Source organism: Chiloscyllium plagiosum, unplaced genomic scaffold (assembly GCF_037043375.1).
Source record: "Chiloscyllium plagiosum isolate Xiang-an unplaced genomic scaffold, Cpla_swu_hap1 HiC_scaffold_30, whole genome shotgun sequence".
In the NCBI taxonomy this organism is placed as follows: Eukaryota; Metazoa; Chordata; class Chondrichthyes; order Orectolobiformes; family Hemiscylliidae; genus Chiloscyllium; species Chiloscyllium plagiosum.
This window is the reverse complement of record NW_028270168.1, coordinates 28200886-28223741: the sequence shown is the minus strand read 5'-3', so window position 1 is coordinate 28223741 and position 22856 is coordinate 28200886. Positions and strand designations below refer to the sequence as shown.

Genomic DNA, 22856 nt, shown 5'->3' with positions numbered 1-22856 from the left:
CAAGGAACTTTGGATTTGCACCCAAGATCCCTCTGTAAATCAATGTTCCTAAGAATTGCCAGCAATTATATACTTTACTATATACTTTCCTTTACATTTCACGCGCCAAAATTCATTACCCCACACTAGTCCAGATTACACTTCATCTGTTATTTCTCCACTCAATTTTCCAGTAAATCTGTATCGTGCTGCATCCTTTGATAACCTTCCTCACTATCCACAGCTCCACCAATTTTCATGTGGTCTACAAACTTATTGATCAGACCACCAAAATGTTCATCAAAATCATTTTAATAAATTACAAACAACAGTGGTCCGAGCACTGACCCTCTTGGAAGACCACTTTCACAGACCTCACAGAAAAATACCTCTCTACAACTACCCTCTGTCTTCTTTGGCCAAGTCAAGTTTGTATTCAACTCACCACAGATTCCATGCAATTTCATCTTCCGGATGAGTCAACTTTTTGTCAACTGCTTTAATAAAGTCCATGCAGTCAACATCTGTTGCTTTACACTTACCAATCTTTTTTGTCTTTTCTCAAAAGAAATCAAGAGAGTTTGTGAGACAAGACTTCCCCTGCATAAAGGCATGCTGACCATCCCTAATAACTCCAATGCAAGTAAACCCTGTCCCTAAAAAATCTTCTGCAATAATTTCCCATCACTGATGTAAAGCTCACCGACCTACAATTTCCTGGATTATCCCTGTTGCCCTTCTTGAATAATGAAACAACTTTGGCTATTTTCCAGTCTTCTGGGTCCTCGTCTGCAGCTAAAGAGAATACAAAAATCTTTGTCAAGGCCTTAGCAATCTTCTCCTTTGCCTCCTTTGAAGATATTAAGATACTAAGATATTAGTAATATTAATGTTGCCTAGAATATCAGTGCACCCCTCCCTAAACTTTAGGCCCTTTACATTATTGGTTCTGCCAGCAAGACAGAAAACACAACTCTCAAAAGCTGTTCACGGTTTATTCAGATGAGAATTGCTGTTGCAGGGGAAGGTGCTGGGAGTGGAGGTTGGGTTGTGGAGGGGGTGGCTGGGAATGGAGGTTGGGTTGGTGGGGGGGTGGCAGACAGGCCGCCTACCTGCGGAACGTTTCAGAGAACACCTCTGGGACACCCGGACCAACCAACCCAACCACCGCGGGACTCAACACTTCAACTCCCCCTCCCACTCTACCAAGGACATGCAGGTCCTTGGACTCGTCTATCGCCAGAACTGCAAGAAATGCAAAACTTGCGCCCACACCTCCCCCCTTACTTCCCTCCAAGGCCCCAAGGGATATTTCCATATCCGCCACAAATTCACCTGCACCTCCATACACATCATTTACTGCATCCACTGCACCCAATGTGGCCTCCTCTATATTGGGGAGACAGGCCGCCTACTTGCAGAACGTTTCAGAGAACACCTCTGGGACACCCGGACCAACCAATCCAACCCCCCGTGGCTCAACACTTCAACTCCCCCTCCCACTCCACCAAGGACATGCAGGTCCTTGGATTCCTCCATCGCCAGACCATAGCAACATGACGGCTGGAGGAAGAGCGCCTCATCTTCCACCTAGGAACCCTCCAACCACAAGGGATGAACTCAGACTTCTCCAGTTTCCTCATTTCCCCTCCCCCCACCTTGTCTCAGTCCCAACCCTCGAACTCAGCACCACCTTCCTAACCTGCAATCTTCTTCCTGACCTCTCCGCCCCCACCCCCACTCCGGCCTATCACCCTCACCTTCACCTCCTTCCACCTATCGCATTTCCAATGCCCCTCTCCCAAGTCCCTCCTCCCTACCTTTTATCTTAGCCTGCTTGGCACACTTTCCTCATTCCTGAAGGGCTCATGCCCGAAATGTCGATTCTCCTACTCCTTGGATGCTGCCTTACCTGCTGCGCCTTTCCAGCAACACATTTTCAGTCCCTTTAATGGTCAGGGACTGGGGGTCCTGCTGGCTGGAGTGACACACATGCAGGCTTTTCTCTTCCCTCAGGACCAATAGTGGAGACCAGACACCAGACCATGCCATCCTGGTGCAAGATTACCATCAGGTTAAAGACGTCTCAGCCATCTGGAAATATGCCCAGCACTGTAGGCATTGGACCAACCTACTTCTCCAAACTGTCAGTTTAGGTGCCCCCTTCTTCTGTCCGTTACCTCATACTCACTCTATCTGTGCTACCGTACCTGCTGCCCACCAAGGCTCTACCAACCTCACTGACAACCTTGTCAAGCTTCCTAACTTTGTATCTATGCTAAAGAGCAAGGCAGGATAGAAGTAACATGAGCCAGGTGACTCAGGCTGAGGGGCTAAGTGCAATGTAAGTCAGGGATGCCATGAGAATCCAGAGAGGCTCAGAGTGAGTGAAGGCAATGACAGCGAACAAAGACTCCAGAGATGCAGCCTGGTCCAACTCATCAGCTGGGGATGTGCCCCGAGGGTACAACTGGAATACTAACATCTGTGGATAGGGTGTGCATGTGATTGGGTGCCCTTGGAGCAGTGGCCTGAGATTTTGCTGCCCTGTATCAAACTATGGAGCTGCTTCAGAGTAGCCGGTAAGCTGAAATCACCAGGTACCCGCTCTGATTTTCATGTTGAGTTTTCCCAACATCTATCATGTTGGTGAGTTTGGTGAGATAGAGAGCTGATTACTGATGAGGAGAGCTGGGCTGTCAACAAGTGACTGAGCAATGATACCCCATAATTGGCATCTCGTCACTGTCGATTGAGAGACTCACGGTGCACTCTGCCAAAGCATAAAAGATGCAGCGAGATGCTCCTGACATTGAGATGGGGCTTGCTGATTCTTCAAAAATCTCTCTATAAACCACAACAAAAAACAAAGCAAAGAACTGCAAATGCTGGAAATCAGAAACAAAAACTAAATTTGCTGGAAAAACTCAGCAAGTCTCGCAGCATCTGTTAATGTTTTGGGTCCAGTGACCCTTCTTCAGAAGATGCTGCAGAACAGATGCAGCCAGATGCTGAGATGGTCCAGCAATTTCTGTTTTTGGCATCCAGGAACCACATTCCTGTAAGATGCCATCCACGACCATTTTAAAGGCAGATTAGCTTTCTTTACAAAACATTAAAATTACATATTCATGGCAGTACCAGAAACCAAAAAATGATCCACACAGGGGAACTTACTATGCCACTTCCCTTCCTTCCCCTCAATGTCCTCATTTGACACTCAGACAATCCAAATGTTGCATCTTCTGAAAGCTCGGAATCTGCAGTCAATTTTTCTCCACAACCAGATCTTTGAGAAAATATGATTTACTGGATTTGGCAATGTAGCTACCATTCAAATGGACCCTGTTACACATACCACGGATGCAAATGTGCATATTGCACCTGCTCCTGTCCCATCGATTTATAAGGTTGATAAGTTGCTGGTCCTGGGTTTGAGTCTTTTGGATATTTCAGGCGAATTGTCTTGGATCTAAAAGAAGAGACTATGGATTTTGGTGACTCCTTTGTCAGAGAATGGTTGACTTTGTATTGACCTGGAAAGGAATTTCAAGCAGACACGTTAGCAGTAATGATACAGTTCACACATTTACAAACAGATAATCTTCACTATTTATTAACCCTGGACAACTGCAGCAAAAGAGCCTTGTTGCATGCACAGAGATGTATTCCAAAACTAGGAAAACTCTTTTACCTATTACAATGCTTTCTTACAGTAAGAGACCAGAAGTAGATTTCTCTGCTCAACAACTGCATTGCATCATTGACACAAAAGTATTAAATATAGACACGGCACTTCTCCTCTTCTTCATCTCAAAACAAAAACAAAAACAGTTGCTGAGGTATTTTATTGACCTTCTAATAAGAGAGATGAAGCACTACAATCAGTAAGTAAACAGCCCAGCAGCATACATAAAACCATAAAAAACATGAACACAAATATTTTGTTCTGTCTTTTGAGTATGCTCCACCATTCAGTCCAATCATCCAACTCAGTTTCCTGTTCCTACTGTCTCCCTATACACTTTGAGCCCTTCAAACCTAAGAATTATATATAACTCCTTCCTGAAAATATTCAATGCTTCAACTGTTTTCTGTGAAAGACAATTCTAGCGGCTTATCACTTTCTGAGTGAGGAAATTTCTCCTCATCTCAGTCAGTAATGGTCTACCCTATATCCTTAGACAGTGACTCTTGGTTCTGTACTCCCGAGTAATAAGGAACATCCTTCCTGAGTTTACCCAATCCAGTTCTGTTATAATTTTATAGGTTACTAGGAGATCCCCCTCCTCAGTTTTTGAAATAAATGATGAGTCAGATATACAACAGCTAATTTAGTATCACTTTGCACTAAATTACAGGCAACATTGGCTTCTACTCACAAAACAAAAACCGGTTTGAAACTGAACAAAGCAACATTAGCAGAAACGACGTGGTGTCTAGTAAATGGGGTTTGGATTTTTACTGAGGACCTTGGTATGAAAACAAAGTTGTTGAACTCATTTCATTATGCTGATCACCTTTAAAATATGTTTTATGCAGATGTTTTTTGTTTGGAAATTTATAGTGAATTTTATTTCCTCAGTGGAAAGAGGCCAAAACAATAAAAAAAAGTTTATACGTGATCTATGATTAGGATCTATGACGAGGGTGACACAACTGTCGCCTCACAAGGTCAGAGGCCTGGATTTGATTCCACCCTTAGGTGACTGTGTGGAATTCTCCCCATGTCTGAATGGGTTTCCTCCAGGTGCTCTGGTTTCCCCCCACAGTCCAAAAGTTATGCAGGTTAGATGGATAGTCATAGGAAATGCAGGCTTACAGGGATAGAGTAAGGGTGGGGGGGGAACTGGGTGGGATGCTCTTTAGTATGCACTCGATGGGCTAAATGGTCTGCTTCCACATTGTAGGGATTCTATGATTCTGTGACCAAACACCCGCAGCTTAAGTGATCAAACATTAAGTATCCTTTGTCAATGGCCCACCTCTTTTCAGAACAATGCAGTCTTCTCATGTTTATATGTGGAACAATTAAGCATAGACTATTTCCTTGTATTCATAAAATGTATATACTTACATGGGGAGGGTCCTTTCAGTTTGCCTGGTGGAATCAGGTCTCGTCTGGTTCGTGATAAAAATGCTGATTCAGCAGAGACATTGTTAGTTTTCCCAAGATAAACATTAGAAACCTGTGCAAAGATTTGCAAATAGTAGATTGAAATCCTTCTGCACGTATCAAATGACACATCTATCAACTCCTCCATCTATTATTATGAGCATAGGTAAGGCCGAATGGAATTTTCAACAGTTAACACATTAAAAGTTGTTAAAGGCACTAATGGAAACAACATCGACATACACTTTACATTTATCTATTACGGCAAAATAATTGCAGTGAATCATTCTTCACTATCTTTGTTTTATGGCATTGTGCTAATTTTTTCTGTAAAAATAACACCTTCGCTGGGACAGTAGTTCAGTCAAGTTTTATTAAGTAAACATGGTCACCTAGAGCTGTTCAGGTTGCATGTTACAAAGTTGCATATATAGAATGACTGACCCCTTGCCTTTACTTTAATCCAACATTTGCCACATTCTTGGAACATTCCAATTGACTTTGCAATCTGTTTTTTTCTGTGCAGAGCCTGACTCTGTTCAGTCTGTCAAAAGAATGCTGCTCGATTCTGTGGAAATTTCTGTTTACCGATGGAGACACACGATGGGCCAGATTTTCTAAGATGTGACAATCAGACATGGGACTGGATCAGGATGGGAGGATCATCGGGTTCAGTGGTAGAGGAGGTGCCAGATCCTGTGGGTCGGGTGCGAGAGTGTTGGGGTTTGGTGGTCAGGTGCAGTGGTGGTGGAAAGGGCACCTCAGACCTGGTGGCAGGGAAAGATGGGAGGGGTGGCGGTCAGGTTGTAGGAGGAGGTGAATTCTGACAGTAGGGAGTTTCTGATCCTAGGGTGAGGCCAAGCTGTTAGGTCAAACTCCAGGGGTGGGGGGCGGTTGCTTCTACCAAAGGTGTAGCTGAGAGTGTGTGTGTGTGTCTGCATGTCTGTGTGGGGTAAGTCTCAGTTGAATAGTCCTTCAGGGATTAGATCAGTAGGCCACCTTTTGCTGAATATTTCCTAACTGCAGTGGAGCCCTCTGAATTCTCATTTAAATGGATAAACGTTCAATTTCTCATTGAGTCAGCCAAGTTGGAGATTCTAGAAAATCCCCATACTCATCGCTGCAGAAATAACTGTCTGACTTTTGGGGAAAGTCAGGCCATTATTTTTGCATTGAGTGAGAGCATCAGCTGTCTTCCAGCCTTCAAAATTTAATGATGTGACTCTGACATAATGCCTTCTAATTTTCCTGGCTCAGTCAACATTCATTGCTAGTTGCCTTTGCCATCTTGAACCGCTACAGGTAGATCCACAATGCCATGAGGGAGGGAGTCCTAGGATTTTGACGCAGCGACAGTGAAGAAATGCTGATATATTTCCAAGTCAGAATGATGAGTGGAGAGAAACATACAGGTGGTGGTGCTCCCATGCATCAGTTGCCCTTATCCTTCTCAAGATGGTGGCCGTATGGAAAGTGTTGGCTCAGGAGCTTGGTGAATTGCTGCACTTTGCAGATTGGACACACTGCTGTTGGGTAGGGGGGCGGGGGCGCGGTGGGGGGGGGGGGGGGGGGGGGGGGGTGGGTGCGGTGTGGATGTGTGGAGGGGTTCGTGAATGTGTTGCGGCTTTGTGTTAGACATTGTTCCCTAAAGCACGACTGCAGCAGACATGATTCCAAATGTCAACAATTAAAACAATAACACTCAAAAGGTGTGATAAGTATGGTTATATTTTAGAATCTTCATCCAGAAGTAATAGCCACAATCCATCGTTTACATCCAGTTTGGTGAATAAGGTGCTCTCGGTTAGTTTTTGGGTAAATCTCAATTTTGGTACTTGGTTTAACTGAGTTAATCCAGACAGATTCTTTTCAAACCATTTGGTTTTGGAATCATAACCTAATCTGAATAGCATCTCATTGAGTCAGTGAAATACTCTTAGCATATATTTTTATTTCTTCTTTAACCTTTTCCAAGAGTGAATGAGATACTCTCCTCGACTTGTATAGCAAGTTGAGTGAGTATTATCTCACAGGGTGGTGTGGTATTTTATTTTTAATTTCCAAAGTTGGAGGAAAGGTTTAGGGAGTCATCATGAAATGAATGTGCTTACTTTGCATCAGCAATCTCATTAACGTTACAAATTAATCTCAGCTTTAAGCACTTCTTACTACTTCACAGAGCATATTCTGGATTCCAATTCCATGATTTCTCTTTCCATTTATGTGACTCTCATTGTTAGCTGGTCTTCAACTTTCAATGGTGGTCATCAAAGACCTGGTAATCTCATGACAATGATTATTATTCATTTGTTTAAGCCATTTAAATTTATCCAATAATACCAAAATGCCAACTCCTATATTTAGTTTGAACTCTGTGGGATATCGATTTGTCTCCAAATTTGACACTCCAGGATTTATTTTCAGAATCTTTGGTTTCTCCCAATGTTTCTTTCTGACTTTGCTGGTTTTCAAAATCCCATTGTTTTCCAAGTTTCTACAGTTTAAAATGACAGGGTAATTTAATAATTTTCCAGAATTTGGCAATGTAGATATTCTTCTCATTTGTACAGCTTGTTACCTTTACACTGAAAACATTTCAAAGTATGGTTAATTGCTTCTTTTCCATTTTGGTGGAATATGGTTTTTGTTTGCTTTCTTCTTTGCAGCCTGTGAACTGAGTTACCCCATTCAATTTTTACCGTGGCACAACAGTTTCTCTTGAAAGATCAGCCAGTTCTGTTTTTGAAGTCTTGTTTACCATCCTAAATATGAAGTTGTTCTTGAATCAATTCTGTCTTTCACTCTTCATAAGAGCAATGCTCTGTCAGCATATAAAGTATGGATCTCTCTTTCTCTGGCCTCTCTTTCCTTCTATTAAACTTTGCCTATTCAATAATTACATTTCTACAAACATTGAAATAAGTGTTGAACATCAGTTGTACCTCTCCATGTGATGCTACATGCTCATCAATGCCCTGTCTTGTTAATATGATTCAATGATCATTCATGATCATTCCAACAGTGTACCATAATGTACTGACCTGGTCCTTTGGCCTTACTTCATAGAAGAAATCATAGAATCCTTACAGTGTGGAAACAGGCCATTTGGTCCAACAAATCCAGACTGACCCTCTGAAGAGGAATCTAAATCCATTCCCCTACCTTATTACCCGACATTTACCCTTGACTAATGCACCTAACCTATACATCTCTAAATACTATGGGCAATTCAGCATGGCCAATCCGCCTAATCTGCACATCTTTAGATTGTGGGAGGAAACTGGAACACCGGGAGGAAACCCATGCAGACATGGGGAGAATGTGCAAACTCCACACAGACAGTTGCCTGAGCCTGGAATCAAACCCTGGTCCTTCGCGCTGTGAGGCAGCAGTATAATAATTGTAAAAGTGATACTCCCAAGTTAGATATTGTAAACACACTTGTATCTCTTAAAGCATTTCTATCTATATGGCTGTAAAGCTAAACGACATCTTTACTTGAACAAAAATATTACTTGTTGTTGTTGTCAACACAATGTTTTACACACTCATGTGATAAATATTCAAAAGGAACACTGAAGCAAACCTCAAAGAAATGATGAAGACTGGATTATTTGACACCTCCATTTGGGGTGCATTGTAACAAAGTAGAAGATGCTTCACTCAAGTGGTAGCTTGCTGATGATTGCTCCAACTGCAGTAACCTTTCAAAGATGTTGAGTTGCCTTACTCACATTATACTCATTGGGACCTGGTGTAACGTTTTTAAGATCATCCACTTTCATAGCAATGGGACGCTGGAACATACTGCTGTTCCCCTGATGATAATCGACCTTCGATAAAAATCGAGATGGAATATTGTAAGCATTTGCTCCTGGTGTCTGAGAAATGCTTTTCCGTCCTTGACGGGATGCCTAAACAGAGGGAAAAGATGAAGAGATCTAATTATTGGAACAATCATGGAAAAAAAAGAACAATATCAAAATGTGTCAGCTCATTTCAGGCTCTAAAAATTACATTTAGATTAATCTGGAATTACTTATCATTTCCAATACACAAACCTTGGATGATATATTAATACAGTTTATGTTATTTTTCTGCTTTACAGAGGCTGTTTGCATGAAGATTTAGCCATTGATAGAACAAGTAGCAATCACCAAACAAGGAGTGAACATTTCCCTTGATATTAGAATTACATTATGAGGAGAAAATGCAATAACTCACTTTGGCTGCAAGTCCACCCATTCCTCTTTTGGAGACTGAGGTGCTGAAAGTTTCGATTGATTTATGAATGTAATCATAGGAACCTGGTCCTGGGTTTTCACTCTGTAAAAGAAAGTCTGTGTAAATACTTACTGATCCAAACAAAAGGACATGTTATTACTGCATTCATTGATAATCACCACCATGACAGGGATTTCTTTAATTCATTCAGGAGATATGGGCACTTATTCCCCATCCCTAACTGGTGAGCTGCCTTTGTGAACAGCAGCAGTCTTGGAGAGAGGAAATTCTAGAAATTTGACTCACTGACAATCCTCTTATGCCAGGTTGACTGGTGACATGGATAGAAATTGGAGAAGAGATTATTCTCACATGACATACTGCCCTTGTCCAACTATTTGATGGAGATTACAGGTTTGAAAGCTGCCGTTGCTGGAGCCTTGGTGAGATGCGGCAGTGAATCTTATAAATGATATATGATTCAACCACGGTGTGCTGGTGGTGGGGCACGTGAGTGTTTAAGGTTGGTGATAGTCTGCACATCAAGTACTATTTTATTCTGGATGGTGTTGAACTTCTTGTGTCAATTGAGCTGTGCTTATCCAGCTCCTGGATAAATCAAACTTCTGGTATATGCCTGTAGATAGAGGACAGACTTTGAGGAGTCAACAGGTGAATTGCTCACCACGGAATTACTAGTTTCAGGCATGCCCTGTAACTAAAATATTTATATGGCTGACTCAGTTTATGGTCAGTGGTGATTCCTAGGATATTGCAAGTGGCGTTTCACCAATGCCAATACCACCGAATGTCAAAGACGCTCTATTGTCGGAGACTGTCAACACCTGGAAATTATCTGGCATGAAGGTTACCTGAGACTTATTAACCCAGACCTAAATAGTGTCCAACTCTTGTTGTATGCAGGTGTGGACCAATGTATTGTGAATGATGCTGAACACTGTGCAAAAATCAGTAAACATCCTCATTTCGGTGTTTATGATGGAAGACATGTTGTTGATAAAGCAGCTGGAGATGTTTGGGCCTAGGACATTAACCTAAGGAACTCCTGCAGTGATGTCTTAGGGTTGAGATGATAGGCCTCTGTCAACCACAACCATCTTTGTGCTAGGTATGATTCCAACTAATGGAGAGTTTTCCCCTTGTGTCACATTGACTTACATTTTCCCAAGGCTCCTTCACACCTATAATACCAGTCCTGAAGAAGGGTCATTGAAATATTAACTCTGCTTTCTGTTCTTGGTTGCTGCCTAACCTGCTTGGTTTCCCTAGCAATTTTTGATTATGTTCCAGATCTCCAGCATTCACATTTCTTGGCTGTATTAGTCCTTCATACCACATGAAATGCTGCCTCAATGCCAAGTCATTCTCACTTCTTCTCTAAAATTTATCACATTAGTCCAAATATGGACTAAAGTTATCATGGTATTTGGCACCACACAATTCTGGCAGAACTGAAACTGAGCATCCATGAACCGCTTATTAAATTGATGATTTCAGGTGAAGTGGAAGCAAATGGAAAAATATTGTCAGAGATGATGGTGTGGTGGTTATGTCAGCAGATTCATAACCCACAGCTCATGACCTTAAAGGGAAGAGTACACTGGTAAGCAAGTCCCATTATTCCTTGATCCACCACAAATGCATAAATGATCAACTGAATTACCAAGATGGTTAAGTTGCCTGACTTTTACTGCTCTCGAAGGGAAAAGGAACTCACTTAATAGCTTCCATTAATAAACAAGAAAACAAAAATTATAAACAAACTCATTCCTTAATATGTAGCAAAATGGATTATTAATTGCTGCTATAAAAACTTAGTCAGTACTTACTGTATCCAAACACACCACATTCATTCACAAATAGGGCAGACAAGATCAGAAAAATCACATAACTTCACTCTGGTGGCTTGTACTCTGAATTGACAGAATTTGTGACTTTTTCACCCATGATACTCTGTGAATTAAGAGTCCAAATCAAAATGGTGAAATTATGTGATTTGCTCACAGCTCTTATGTTTTTAGCTGACGCTATCACATTGTTGTCAACTGTAGAAAATTCTTTATTTCATGGTTGGTTAGTTGGACCTAGGCCTCATTTGACAGACAAGTTTTTCTTTTTGATTTGACTTGACTGATTTATTATAATTGTCACATGTACCTAAGTACAGTGAAACATTTTGCTTGAACAGAGGGAGGAATACAAAGTTACAGCTGCAAAGAAGGTTCACAAAAACAAGATCAACATTGGGTTTGAAATTTGAGATGTCCATTCAGAAATCTAATAACAGTGGGGAAGAAGCTGTTTGTGAACTTATTGGTACGTGTGTTTAAGCTTTTGTATCTTCTGCCTGAATTTGGAAGAGAGTATAACTGGGTGGAGGTTTTCCTCTACTTATGGGGGGTCACAGGGAGAGTGAGAGTCAGAGTGAGGACTGTGTGGTGTGTGTGAGAGAGAGAGAGACTTGTGTTTGCTTGCAGGTTTTCTGAAGGTCTTCATGCAACTGCCTTCTCACATTCTGTGACAAACTGCCACTTTAAAAAAGTCTGTTGGTATACAGTTTCCTTTTCAAATGAAAGGCACCTGATGTCACAAAAGCAAAACATCCTGTTTCTCTACAAGTTACATTTCATCATATAACCAATAAGGGAACACCATACAGTTCCACCTTTAATCTCTGAGCTGTTAAAAAAAAGTTCATTCTCTGTAAGACGTCAGAACTTCATTTTTTTCTCAGTTTGTGCTTTCAAATATAAAGCCTGGACAAGACACAAGTTCAGTCCCGACATTGCAGTTGGTGATATTTACATTCAGTCAATAAATCTGGCATGTAAAGCTAATCTCAGTAAAGGTGCCATGAAAGTACCATCGATTGTTGTACAAAAAGATCACTTTGTTCACTTTAGGGAGGGAAATCTGCCATCCTTACCTAGACTGGCCTACGTATGATTGCAGACCCATAGCAATATGATTGACTTTTAATTGCCTTATGAAAAAGCCTAGCGGACCACTCAGTTCAAGGGTAATCAGAGATCAGAAACAAAACTTGGCCTTCCCAGGGACACCCACATCCCATGGCAGAATATAAAAGGTGTGCAATGCTCTCAAACATAGAAATGAATAAAGAGAATTGCTCTTTACTAAAAATGTTGATATTTACAGCTGATGAACAATCAGGTGAAATGAAATATGCCTTCATTTGATTAGTTAACTTCCGACAGGACTTTATCAAAAAATAAAAATAATTTCTTAGATAGCATCTATGAGATGATGCAAGGGACTTATGGTACAGTGGTAGTGGACCTGTGTCTGGGCTAGAAAATCTGTGTTCAAATCCCACTTGCCCCAAAGCTGGTTTGCAACATGTCCCACCAGGTTGATTAAACAATAAGACAGTGCAGCAATTTTTCAAAGTTGTAAATCACAATGACAAAAGCAGCAGCTGAAAACTAAAAGTAATCTGCAACAAAAATGAAAAGTAACAAATAGAGGACTGATTAAAAGCAAGTATTTTACATTAACTGATTTATTTTAATGCACACATGTCAAAAAATAGTTGAGAGCATGGAATACAGCAAAGGTTCTGAAAACATCTGGGTCGTAGTGCTGAGGATCTCTACTGAATAACTAATTACTCCATTAACAAAGCTAATCCAGTGCAGTGACAATATTGGTATCTGTCCGACAATGTGAAAAATTGCCCAGGAGTGTCTCAACTCCATTCTTTGAATGTTCCCCTTATTGACTCTGAACCTCTACAAATTCAAATTAGTTCAAAAGGAAGCTACCTAAATCCTGGCCCAAAATGAATTGTGCTGGCTAGCATTATCATCTTCACTAATCTATGTTTCCTGTCACAACTTTTTTTTAATCTTTGCATTACAATTTCTTCATGGCCTTTCCATCGCTATTAGTGGATACTTCCCAATCCTAAGGGGGTGGATATGAAGCCAGGAAGAGGCAGGTATGAAATATTAATGCTAGGGCAGTAGGCCATCGCATTCTCAATTCTGAGCGATTTTCCCAGAGGTGGGTCATCACTGGCAGAAGCTAACCATCAAACAGTAGCAGGTAGCCAATTAACAAATTTAGCTGCCCATTGATGGGCTGACTGGAAATACAACATCTCATGCCATCTGGCATGTGCCTGGATGAGTTGTACTGGAGGCCCCTGCTCCCTCCTGCAGCAGCATTGCCCACTTCCAGCAGTGACTTGTGTCCTTCCAAGGCTGCAGGCCTTCTCATTGGAAGAAACTTACTGTTCTTAATTGGGTGGTGGGCCCAGAGCTGGCCTTGAATGGGTCACTTCTCAAAAGATGTCCCAGACTGGCATAATGCCACCAAGTATGGAGTTTGAATCTGTCAACAGTTGCAACTCTTAAGTAGTTTTAATATATTCCATCCTAGGTATCTAACCTCCCACTGTCTTATATTCCTCCTGATATCCTTTAGTCCTCTAACTCTACCCTTTTTATGCATCCTCCACCACTACCTTTAGTGATTGCTACATCAGTGCTCTCAGATCCCTCAGTTTCCCTCCCACAGTTAGTCACTTTAGCTACAAGGGAGTACATGGTCACCTTACCGTTCCTAGCGTGCACATGTTTATTTTGAAGTTAATTTATCAAGGACACATCCATTCTGCAAGTTTCTTAATCTCTTCAAAGAATTCATTGAAATTCCCCTCTAGATTAAGTACAGTCATATGCAAAATTTGGAATTTCAATTCTCAGGTCCAAAACATTTCAATTAATATTGAACAATCATGGTCCCAGCATCAACATTGCATTTCTCCATTTTCTAACATTTTCCCTGTCTGAGGAACTATCTTATTCTGTGTTTTCTCTTTTGCAGTGAACTTGCTATCCATTCCATTAGTTGTCACCCAACTCCATTTGTTCGTATCTTAGTCCTTAGTCCACTAATGTAGCAAGTTATGAAAGGCCTTTTAAAAATCCAAATACATATCATCAACTACACTACCTTAATCTCTCCTTTTGGTTAGTTATGCAAATAATTCAATAATGTTGATTACACAAAACCTTCCTTTTTGGTATTTGCTTTATTTTTTGGTTTCTACATTTTTCTATTACACTTTGAGTAACAATTATGTTAACTTTGTGCAGCTGATCAAGTTAATTGGTTTATAGCCTCCCCAGGCTTATTCTATTTCCTGCCCTATGCCAAGCATGTTGTTGGAGAAGCAAAGCAGACAAGTGGCAAATATTCTATTACATTAGATTAGATTAGATTAGATTACTTGCAGTGTGGAAACAGGCCCTTCGGCCCAACAAGTCCACACCGACCCGCCGAAGTGCAACCCTCCCATTCCCCTACATTTACCCCTTTTACCTAACACTATGGCAATTTAGCATGGCCAATTCACCTCACCTGCACATCTTTGGACTGTGGGAGGAAACCGGAGCACCCGGAGGAAACCCACGCAGACACGGGGAGAACGTGCAAACTCCACACAGTCAGTCACCTGAGTCGGGAATTGAACCCGGGTCTCTGGCGCTGTGAGGCAGCAGTGCTAACCACTGTGCCACCGCGGTTGTAACTTATAGGTGGTTGAAGAATGTTGGAAAGTCAGAATGTGAGTTAATTACTAGCAGTAACCAAACTGCCCAGTCTGGATATTTCTTTGAATACTCCTGTGGACATCATTGATTTGGAGGAGGATTGGGAATTCATGTGGATGGAACAAAGGCATGTACAATCACAACCTCAGGCATTTGGTATCCACCCATACATGATCAAGGAGCTGTATGTAATGTCTAGGCACACCTACTTGGGTATTTCTGAAGAAAGCTTAGTCATTTATGTTTCATAAGTGTGGCTGTCATAGAGGTGCTGTCTCCTACAGCTTCTAGACAAATTACAGCATAGAACAGCTTTGCAAATATTACCTCACCACTGAATTGCATTTTCATTCCACTATCCCTTCATGTCACCATGAAGACATTTGCTAATTTAGCCAGTTCTCTGTGTACGAATATATTCAATACATGATAGCAGCATTGTTTAGTAGAGAATGTAATGACCTCTGAAAGTATACATTAACACAAGAAGTCAGAGAACGTTTACCAATAACAATTTGAAAGTAGATTGATTTGGTCAACTTTGCCCTTAACCATAATCTCATGGCTTTGATTTGGTCAACTTTGCCCTTGATCATAATTTCACGGCTTCAATGAATAGAAAAGCATTCCATATTCATATTCCAGCAGTTGTGGACAAGGGAAGGCGGTCTTGTGACACAGCTGGTAGTGCCTCTGCTTCTGACCCTGAAATTTCAGTTTAATACCCACTATAAGACCCGACAGTCATAGAAATTGTGTTAATAATGTGGCCAAGTAAGCTATCAACTTGTACATGCTTGGTGATATGAATGTGAGAGTCTACTGGTCAGAACTGCTTAATATTTATTGGCACTGCCCAAGTTAATGCATTTGGTGACAAGCTATCAATATGTTCCAGGGGAAAAACAAGTTATACAAATAGTGGCCAGATGTCCATTGTCTGCTGCATGTCTCATTACATATGGGAAGCTTTTAAGTTTAATCTTGGACAACTGAACAGTGAATGGCCTGGACAGAGTAGATTTTGGGAAGATGTTTCCATTGGTAGGAGATACTAGGACTCGATGGCACAGCCTTAGAGTAAAGGGAAGACCTTTTAGAATGGAGATAAGGAGAAATTTCTTCAGCCAGAGAGTGGTGAATCTATGAAATTCATTGCCACAGAAGCCTGGTAACTGAGTAATTTTAATTTTAAGACTGAGATAAATAGGTTGTTGAGGATCAAGGTTTATGGGGAGAAAGTGGGAGAATCAGTTTGAGAAACTTATCAGCCATGGTTGAAAGATGGAGCAGATTCGATGGGCTGAATCACTTAATTTCTGCTCCCATGTCTTCTGGTCTTATGGTATACAACAATTGAATTATATAAACAAATGTGTGCTGCCCTGAAAATAATCATTTTGAGTCAATAAGTTTTGGTAATATTATTTGCAGGATTAGACAAACTGAAATATTGGATTCAATGGAACCAGGGATATCCACTGTAGCCATGGTTGCCACAATTGTACAGAATAATGTACCTCTATCAGTAACACACTCACTTGCATATCACAAGGCTCCAGGTTCAAGTCCCAATGCAGGATATGAGTACAAAAAATCAAGGCTGGCATTAACAGTGCAGAATGGGGGGAAGGAGTGCAATGTTGGAGTTACCATCTTCTATCTTCCCAATCAGGTAGACTTAAAAGATCCCATAGCAATATTTCAGGGATGAGGGTGGATGTCACTACATTAGTAATTTCTGAAGAAATGGGTTCAAATCCCATCCCAACAAGTGGTGGAATTTAAATCTATTTAACAAAATTGATACTGAAAGGCAACGTCTATTATGGTGACCACAAAATTCTCACAAATTGTCATAAAAACCCATCTCTTACACTCATGTCGTTCAGGAAAGAAAATCTATAATCATTGCCTTGCCTGGCCTACATGTGACTCTGGATTCTCAGTGATCTTTACTGACTCTGAAATGGCTTATTTAACAAAATCTGACAGCAACTTTAGCGGTCAATATAACATCAGTTACACCATTTTTAAATAATTTCTCTCTTCAGGTCACAGGGTCATCTTTGGTGTGCCCTACATTCCAAACTTGGTTCCCTGCTTTTCTTATCCACATACCGCCACCCTCAGTAACACCATGGACGACTGATACATAAACACTATTTAAATAATAAAGGCTGCCAGTTTGGTGCTAATTTGCAAACATAGTGCCGTGGATGTAGGTTTGCTCGCTGAGCTGGAAGGCTTATTTTCAGACATTTCAACACCATACAAGGTAACATCTTCAGTGAGCCTCTGGATGAAGCACTGATGATTTCTGCTTTCCATTTATATGTTTGGGTTTCTTTGGGTTGATTATGTCATTTCCTGTGGTTTCTATGGAGATGTCATTTCCTGTTCTTTTTCTCAGGGGGTGGTAAATCAGGTCCAAGTCAATGTGTTTGTTGATAGACATCCGGTTGGAATGCTATGCTTCTAGGTATTTGCGTGCATGTCTCCGTTTGGCTTGTCCTAGAATGGATGTGTTGTCCCAGTCGAAGTGGTGTCCTTCTTCATCTGTATTTAAGGATACTAGTGAGAGAGAATCATGTCGTTTTCTGGGGAGTTGATGTTCATGTATCCTGGTGGCTAGTTTTCTGCCTGTTTGGACTACAAAGTTGAGGACATCACACCCATGGTACCTAACAGAGCAGTGGAAACTGGTAGAACCAAACAGAGGAGGGTAGAGTGAGGCTAGTAGGAAATCTCAGTGGGAGGGAGAGACAGCAGACAGGACGTGTGAGCTAAAAGGAAGGAAGGACAGCAAATGGAAAACTGGCAAACTGAATAGAGGAATACACAACATTTTCAGCAAAAGCTTAGCATATTTAGGAGCAGAGTTTTCTCTTTCACTTGCAAACACTGCCTGCTCCCAGTCTGGATAGCTCACAGGATCACAAACTATATCAGAAAAATATGTTCCCTTCCTTCGTTCCACCTGTGGTTGGTTTTGCCATCCAGTGGTTTATCGCAGTGTTATGGACTAGGCCAGACCACTCAAAACATTCTTAAACACGCAGCCCAGACCATAACTTTGTAATTTGTTTCGGTCAGAGTATAGTGAAAATTACCCAGAGTAAGTTAGCTGGGTTGGCTACCAGGTTTTAAAACAGACAAAAATTTATTCACAAAATTACACAATGAAACACAAAGAACAGAATAAAGAACCCCTACAGAACTCATTCTATCCAAACTGGACTTAATTATGCTGTTCCAAATATACACAACAGTCCCAATAAGCAAACCCCCTTAAAGAAACCCAGTAAAAATGGGTTGAAGTTAGAAGGGCCGAAGGCGAGAGAGTTTTTGCAGGCTGTCCACACATAGCTCACTGTTAAATTCTCACTAGTTCTGGTCTGATCTGCTCATCTAGAGAGCTGACCACTTCCCTTTCATTATTCAGGTCACTTCTAAAACATGACCACTCTGGCCTGAAGTTTCATCTATTTACATATAAACAAAAAGGACTGTCAATACTCTTTAATCTCTGTACTAAACCAGTCTAATCAGAACAGGGAGATGTTTACGACCTCTCTGAAAAAAAACAGAGAAAAGGAACAGCTTTTAGAAAAATGTGAGCAGCTTTGTGACACCTTCCTCCTTAAAAACAAAACCATTGATATCAAAAGATGGTTTTGTTTTTAAGACCCTTTAAAAACAAGCTGTTTAGTAGTCTATACATTATACTAACTATAAACATGCAAATATGCACAACCACATGCAAATTCAAGCTGTGGCACACCAGCCACCGAACGCCTCTGTATCTCATTCAAGTCTCGATACCACGTCGGCAATCATGTTTTTGCAACCTGCCACCTGCACAATTGTCAAATTGAATAGCTGCAACAACAAGCCCCATCTAAACAGCCTGGCATTTTTGCACTCAAATTTTCCCACAAATGTCAGTGGGCTGTGATCAGTGTATACGATTGTCTCAGATACATTGCTGGGAATATAAACACTGAAATGTTGTAAGGCAAACACCAAGCTTAAAGTCTCTTTCTCCACCGTTGATTATTTCTGCTGATGAATGTTTAACTTCCTGGAAAAATATCCAATGGGTCTTTTTATTCCTTCGTCATCCTCCTGCAGGAGCACCGCTCCGACACCCACATCACTGGAATTGATAGCCACCTTGAAAGGCTTGGTGTAATCGGTATGGCTAATACTAGGGCAGTGGTTAACAGAGTTTAGGCTGTCAAATGCTTTTTGACAGTCTGCTGTCCACTGAAACTTCTTGCTCTTTTTTAACAATTCAGTGAGGGGTGTAGCCACACTGCTAACGTTTGGCACAAACTTTTGATAAAATCCACTCAATCCCAGGAACCATAGTACTGCTTTTATCATTGACGGTGTGGAAAATTCCCCAATTACTTTCATTTTCGCATCCCGTGGGGCCATTTGTCTATGCCCAATAACATGGTCGAGGAAGGTGATTTGGGCTTTAGCAAAATCACTTTTAGCTCAGTTTCACCACCAAACCAGCCTTCCGAAGTCAATCGACCAAGTCCAATAAATGCTGTAAATGTTCCTTCAATAATTGATTAAAAATCACCAGGTCATCAATATACACCACACAGTTGGGTAATCCAGCAATGACCTTATTAGTCAGTCTCTGAAATGTGGCTGGAGCATTTTTCATACCGAATGGCATGACTTTGAACTGATATAGTCCATTTGGCGTTAGGAAAGCCGAAATTGCCTTTGCTCTCTCTGACAGAGGTACTTGCCAGTAGCTTCTGAGCAAGACCAACTTAGAAATACGAGTTGCTTATCTCACTTTTTTGACACAGTCGTCCAACTGTGGAATTGGATATGCATCAGTCTTTGTAACGGCGTTGCCTTTGCGATAGTCCACACTTAATTGTTGGGTACCATTTGGCTTTGGCACCATGACTATGGGTCAGCTCCAATCACTGTAACTCACTTCAATTATGCCATCTTGGAGCATGTGCTCTAACTTATCTGAACTTGTGTCAACGTTAGAGGGTTATTCTTAATCGGAATAGCATCTCCTATCTCTACGTCATGCACAATAAGGTTAGTACTTCCCAGCTTATTTCCCGATATCTCCCCACATGATTGTAATAATTCTTTCAAGTCATTTCAATTTTCCTCTGGAAGGTAAATCAATAATTTATCCCAATTGTTGACAACTTCCTCATTGTCCAATTTGATTTGAGGAATGTCCAATTCAGAATCCTCTGAGCTTGGTTCTTCCTTCTGTGCTGTAATCATTATCACCTTCTCCTCTTGCTTTCCTTCCCTATCAAAATACCTTTTGAGCATATTCACATGACACACTGTGGGATTTCTTCCTGTCTGGAGTCCTTATCAAGTAGTTCACCTCACTCAATTTCCTCTCGAGTTGATACGGTCCACTAAACCTTGCTTTTAAAGGCTCACCTGTTACTGGAAGTAACACCAATACCTTATCCGCAATTCCAAAACTGCGAATTTGTGATTTCTTATCCGCTTCCTGTTTCATTGAATGCTGTGATACTTTTAAATGCTGTCTAGCCAACTCACCAGCTCTATTTAATCATTCTCTAAAATTTTACACATTGTCCAAATGGGTGGTCTCTAAATTCTGACTTAGTAATTTCTCCGTCATCAATTTTAATGGTCCCCTTACATCGTGCCCAAAGATTAATTCAAATGGACTGAATTTGGTCGAGTCATTCGGTGCATTTCTGATCGCAAAAAGTACAAACAGAATTCCCTTATCCCAATCATCTGGGTATAAGCCCTCAACATGGTCTTTAGTGTTTGATGCCATCTCGCTTACACTCCCTGTGATTCTGGATGGTACGCAGTAGATTTGAATTGCTTTATTCCCAAGTTATCCATCACCTCCTTGAATAGTTTGGATGTGAAGTTTGATCCTTGATCTGACTGGATCTCTATTGGTAGTCCACATCGAGTAAAAAAATTAAATAATTTTCCTACAACCCTTTTGGCTTTGATGTTGCGTAATGGAATTGCCTCTGGAAATCTAGTTGACACATCCACTATTGTTAATAAATACATATTCCCACTTTTTGTTTGAGGTAGGGGACCTACGCAATCAAATCAAGACTCTTGTGGAATGTTCCTCAAATGCTGAAATAGGTATTAAAGGAGCAGGTTTCATTACTGCCTGTGGCTTTCCGATTAGCTGACATGTATGACACGTCTGACAAAATTCAACTACATCTTTGTGTAGTCCAGGCCAGTAAAAATGTCTTCGTATTTTAGCTTGTGTTTTCCTCACCCCTAAATGACCTCCAAGTGGTAGTTCATGCACCACCTGCAGTACCTCCTTTCCATATCCTCCTGGCAAAACAATTTGATGAATCTCTGCCCATTTCTCACCTGCTTGACTGTGTGATGGTCTCCATTTCTTCATGAAGACATCATTTGTCAAGTAATAACACACAAGAATGCATTCACTCTTCTTCTCTGTAAATGCCTTTTATTTAACTGTTTTAAATTCTCACCTTTCTGCTGTAACTCGATCAGCTTGGCAGAGCTAAAGATACTTACATGTTAACCTATTTGTTCCTGCTCTGTCCTACTTATCTGATCAAAAAAGTCTCACATAAAGCTACTTCAGCTTCCTGACCTGTGCCTTTTGATCTCTCCTGCTTCACCTTGTGCCTCTGTGATTTTGTGATCACACAATCTGGGAAAATTCCTGGATAAACATTCTTCATTTCTTCAGTTTCCCGTGTCTCCAGTGGTTTTTCAACTAGAGTAGGCAGCATGCGTCCCGGTGAATCAGCTATATCATTTTCAAGGACAAATGATATTCCTGGAGCTGACAATTTGTCCAGTACTCCTACCACAAATTCTCCACTCTTCTCTGGACTCTCCAGCCTCACTTTACATAATTAAGCACTTTTTGTCTCACCATGAATTCCTGTTACCAGTACTTTCTCTGGAATAGACCCTCAGGAGTGCATAACTCTTCATCCTTCAGCATTACAGACTGAGAGGATCCTGTGTCCTTTAATATTGTAACCTCTTTACCTACTCCTTCTGGCCTATGTGAATAAACTTTACTCTTGCATGTATATTTTTAAGCAGATCTGACACTTCCTTCTTAATCAACCTCTGATCATCGTGTACACTCTGAGGCAGTTGTCTAACTTCCCTTGTGCATTTTGTTATTAGTCCAACAAAACTTCCAGGGTTGCCCGGTTTTCCTACATCTGGCTTTCTCCACGCCCACCAACACTGTTTTCATGTGGCTCACTTTATTACAATGAAAACACTGCAGCATTTTAACTTCTTTGTCCCCATCAAGGGTTTCTTTTTCACCTGTGCTAAGTTATCCCTACGATCTTCACTGAGCTCTACCTTTCCCTTTTCACATGAGGATTTCTCTTTGCCCCAATTTCTATACCTCATGGACTGAAATAGATTCTGGAAGCCAAACTGAGTTTTATGGACCAGTTCATAATCATCAGCCACTTCAGCTGCTAACCTTGCCATACTAAGTCTCTGCTCTTCCACGAGTTTGCACTACTTCCTCGCTAAGGTTACCTTCAGCCTTTATCTCCAGCATTTTAAGCTGACTTTCCTATTTAACGGTCAAGTTCTGAAGTTCAAATGTGCTCTCTGTTTCTCTCTGTTCTGCTGCTCTCTCTTCTTCTCTCTCTTCTGCTTTTAATCGTAACTCAAACTGTCTCATTTCTGCTGCCCTTTGCTTATCACTCGCCTCTAACTCAAGCGGTTTCATTTGCAATTGAATTCTTGCCATCTCTATACATTCTGATAGTTTCTCCAGCAAGTTTAAATGCTGAGCTACTGCTGTAATTATTTCTTTTCCACACAGAAGCGGGCAGGTCTAATCCTAACTGGTCTGCTAATTCCTGCAGTTTGGTCTTATTCACCTTTTGCAAAACTTCCAA

General features: G+C 41.0%; 1 protein-coding gene across 1 annotated transcript in view; it reads right to left on the bottom strand.

Annotated features, from left to right (window-relative positions):
• stpg1 (sperm-tail PG-rich repeat containing 1) overlaps positions 1-22856 on the bottom strand; it is a 49249-nt gene that overhangs the window by 14253 nt on the left and 12140 nt on the right. Inside the window, exons 4-7 of the mRNA XM_043717678.2 lie at positions 9320-9421; positions 8830-9009; positions 5057-5168; positions 3338-3515 (exon numbers count right to left, since the gene is read on the bottom strand). Of these exons, the coding sequence (XP_043573613.2) occupies positions 3338-3515; positions 5057-5168; positions 8830-9009; positions 9320-9421 (572 nt within the window). The remainder of the gene's footprint in view (positions 1-3337; positions 3516-5056; positions 5169-8829; positions 9010-9319; positions 9422-22856) is intronic.